This window comes from Dichomitus squalens, assembly GCF_000275845.1.
Source record: "Dichomitus squalens LYAD-421 SS1 unplaced genomic scaffold DICSQscaffold_88, whole genome shotgun sequence".
Classification (NCBI taxonomy): domain Eukaryota; kingdom Fungi; phylum Basidiomycota; class Agaricomycetes; order Polyporales; family Polyporaceae; genus Dichomitus; species Dichomitus squalens.
This window is the reverse complement of record NW_006766970.1, coordinates 15,047-19,111: the sequence shown is the minus strand read 5'-3', so window position 1 is coordinate 19,111 and position 4,065 is coordinate 15,047. Positions and strand designations below refer to the sequence as shown.

The 4,065-nt window shown below is 53.1% G+C and overlaps 1 protein-coding gene across 1 annotated transcript; it reads left to right on the top strand.

Annotated features, from left to right (window-relative positions):
• Positions 1-44: 44 nt before the first annotated feature.
• On the top strand, positions 45-2,293 carry DICSQDRAFT_175207 (uncharacterized protein; the record flags this gene model as incomplete). Its single annotated transcript, XM_007371088.1, has 4 exons — positions 45-834; positions 888-1,041; positions 1,095-1,188; positions 1,244-2,293. The coding sequence occupies 4 exons, from the start codon at positions 45-47 to the stop codon at positions 2,291-2,293; spliced, it is 2,088 nt and encodes a 695-aa protein (XP_007371150.1).
• Between the last annotated feature and the right edge of the window lie 1,772 nt (positions 2,294-4,065).

Sequence of the window (4,065 nt, the reverse complement as noted above, 5' to 3'; positions counted from 1 at the left end):
CACCTCTCCACTTTCCCGAGGACGTCCTCTGCAGTGTCAAGGACATGCCGGATCTTCTCGGTGTATACAACGTTGGCGATTTCAATCCTGCCGAAAGTGGCAGTTACAAGGGGGTTCCGCATCACCGTGTCGAGGCCATCGTGGAGGCCAAGCCCGAGAAGAAGTACGGCGGTCGTCGTCAGGCCACGACATATGCGTATCGTCACCATCAAGCGCGTCCCGACCACCCGGCTTTCTACTGTCTGGTTGTGAAGCCACAGTGGTACCAGGTGCTTCTCTCTGACCCGACTGGGGTAGTGGCGTCCGCTGAGACTCCCTGGGATCCCGATGACCTGCGCTTGCTAGCTGCCTACATCTACTCCCACTACGACCCTCCTCGCGGCCACTTCCTGTGGGACGACACGATTGCTTGGGTTCCCGGAGCGACTCTGGACCATCCGCCGACGTGGAAGGTCAAGGTTCAGGATCAGTGGTACACCCAGGGTCAGTTTATTTTCATAGGGGAGCCGTGGGGCCGTCGTACCACGATCCTCCGCGTCAAGGATGACAGCGGCGGGGAGATCGTGATCAAGGAGGTGTATCGTCACCACAAGCGTCGGTTCAAGGAGGAAAAGATCTTGGCCGGCATTCACGGTGATGGCGACGTGCTGGGGGTCGTGCGTCTTCAGGGTGCAGATCACGTCACGACCAACAACGAGACGATCAAGTGCGCTGCGCGAGGTGAAGAGACGGAGCGAACGAAAGAGCGATTCGCACTGCTCGATTCTGGCTGCCGTCTTCTGGATGCCAAGACCGTGAACGAGCTATTGGAGGCGGTATACGATGCATTGGAAGGTACGCAAGTTTCTTGATGAGCTGTATTCGTGGCGCTAACCTGTATCTGACAGTTCACCGCACGGTGCTGCTGGAGCGGAAAGTTCTGCACCGGGACATGAGCCTGTATAACATCCTGATGTACCCCAAGTGGGGTGGGGTGAGTGGGAGACATGTCTCTGAGAAGACGCCTGTGTCGATCCGGGATGTGCTCCTTGGAAGCAAGAGGTAAGCTGGTCCCACGCAGTGAGGAGTCGATCAGATTGATGAGGGTTGTGCAGGCCCGCGGAAGAACGGTTTCCTACATGCCTAGTCATCGACTACGACAATGCTGCTGAGCTGGACGTCTCGGGGGGTGAACTGAAGGATCGCACGGTATGTCTCGACGGTCTGTTTCTTGCCTACTCGGTTTGACGCGATGCACTCTCAGGGCACGCCTTTATTCATCGCACGAAGCGTCAGTCTTGGAACGGTCCTGCTCGACCATATGTCAATTCGCGGCAAACCCATGCCAAGGCTCACCGGTGACGCTTTGTATCTATACACCACTGCTTACGGGCAGGAGCGCTACGATCGGTACAACGATAAGCCTGGATCCCCCACATGCCACGGTGGCCTCCCTCCCTCCCTGGATGCTGACGACTTCGACGAAACACAAAAACCCCACTTCTTTCACAGACCAGAGCATGACGTGGAATCGGTGTACTGGACTATGGTATACGCTCTTCTTCGCGTTCAGCCAGCCGCTGCTCCAAGAGAACTCGATCCGTCTGCAGCATCTGCTTCCGTATGGAACACGCTCCTCTCGCATCATATCCCGGGCGAAAACTTCGATGAATCAGATGAAAAACGTCATGAGATTATGAACAGGTTACCGAGGAAATGGCGTGATCTCTTCCATGCGACCATGCAGGACGTTGCCCTGCTCTTGTGGCAAGTTTCGCAGCATGTTCGTTCGGAGTACGTCTGGTGGACATGGGAAGGTAACTTCCAGCCTGACCACCTCCACGAAGCCGTACAGCGCCTCATCCTGCAATATCTGGTCGACCATCGCGATAAAGATATCAAGTTGGATCCGAGCCGTCGACGCCCCACCGCCCCTCGTTCGGCCCACCAGGGGGGCACCCCGACTCCAACTCAGCTTTCGCGGTTGCAAGCTACCGTTGCGTCGGGTAATCGCACTGGAGATGGGGTTGGATCAGGACGGGGTGCAGCTGCGACGCGCAATCGGGGGCGTGGTAGGGGCTCAAGGTATGCCGCCAATCGCAAGGGCGGCGCGAAGACCACAACTGCTGCTGGAGGACCGTCACAACAATCTGTACATTCTCGTGAGCAAGCGACGACGAACGAGCCGGTTGCAAACTCGAAGCGCAAGAGCAGCAGCAAGCCATCTCGCAGCAGCAAGCGGCTCAAGGCTCTCTCCGGCGAGCCCGTGCCACCCGCGGGGCAAGGCGACGATGACGACGTTGACGGATCGTAAGCTGCCGGAAAGCCTGCCACGGGTTACGCAGCTTGTCGCGCGTTCGTCTCATTCCCGCCACCCTCCGCGTTTCAGCCGCAAGATGGGCGATGCTGCTAGCATCCTCCCAAGTTCATTCTTCTTAAACATGCTGCCTCTGTCCTCCTTTCGCCCCTCCTCCTTTAAGCTGACGTTCTCCACGCTCATTTCTATCTCGTTCTCATGCTGTCCACAACACTCGTTTTCACTGTTATATTTGCATCGTTTGCATGTCATGTCGTTCCCTACTGCTGTCATCTCGTCGTTATGTCATTGTACAACAATGCATGCATTGTTCTCGATTTGGTGTGCTTCCAGGGTGTTCTATTCGCGAAATAGTGATGCTGACCAACTCTCGATGGTAGCTATCATGGTAGTATCTGAGATTTCGCTACAGAGTGGTGCGGCCTCCTAGGAGAACTTCTTCTACTTCTTCTAGATCCCGTTTATTGCCCTGCGAGGCCGAGCCTCATGGTAGGCCGTAAATACAGTACTGTCTACTTAGATGATAATGATGGTAGGCGGGACATGATTGAGCACGATGCTCATGCAAACTAGGGGTGTGTGATGGGGGAGGGATGGTGCAAGGGGACGTGTCAGCAACAGTAAACTGTGCATCAGCTTAATGGCTTAGCGCCTTGAGCCACTTAACTCTCCCACGCATATCTCCCAGCTGCCCACCCTGGACTCTGTACAACGTGCAGCGTGTGGAACCCGGGGGGCAAAAGCCTCTCCCATGGGTGGCAATGACAGCGGATAGCCTGCAACTCACCTAGAAGGGTTAGTTGATAGTAAGAGGCTTGTTAGAGCGATGAGAGGAGATGCATCTGGAAAAACAGCCTTTGCGAATTGACGCTAATTATCACTATTCAGATAATCTCATTTATATTAGCAAGCGTTAGCAGAGATGACATCTACATTAGAGCTACTATTCAGATGCACTTCTTTAGTAGTGCAACTAAGCACTAATTAGTATGCTTGGTACTAGTTATAACTACTCTTCACTATCGCTTTTTCTATAGTGCCATGTAGTGCCAACATGATACTACTATAGCACTACTGCAAATGTGGTCCTCTAATTTTCGCTATTTTGCACTACTGTAGTACTATTTTGTGCTATTTTAGCACTACTCATTTAGGGGAGACTCAAATAAGATGACAATCCTTTATTTATAGCTCTGATAAACTCGGGGCTGTGAAGACAAGGTTTAGATCTGACTAGAGTCGAAGCAAGATCTTCAGTCAGTAAGGAAAGACTTGTCTAGACCGTTCTGGAGTAGTACAAATTGTCCTAGACAGTACCAGAAGAGTCCGGAAGCATAGCTATAGTACACGAGCAGAGAGTCCCAAATATGGTAACATACTACATAAGTGACTATGTCACAGTTTTCTTGTGCCACGTGACCTGGGGGTCATGTGTACTGGGACAGACGCTCACCTTGACCGCGGACAACTCATATCGGAAAGTGGAGGGGCCAGGATCAAACCCCAGACCTTCAGGGATATCAGTTAGATAAATTTTTCCGTCCTTATAGTTATAGTAAAACACGAATTATTTGGCCCAAATGTTATAGTGGCCCTTCCAAATATTTGAGACGGTTGGAGGGATGCCCCTCCCAGATATTCAAGACAAATCCCAAATATTTGGGACGTATGTAGGAGCGAGGGGAGTGTCGCGGCGACTAGGCGCGTAGACTCGGGTCGACGTTCGGCGACGACCTCGTAGGCGAGCGGCAAGGAGCCGAAAGGGGAAG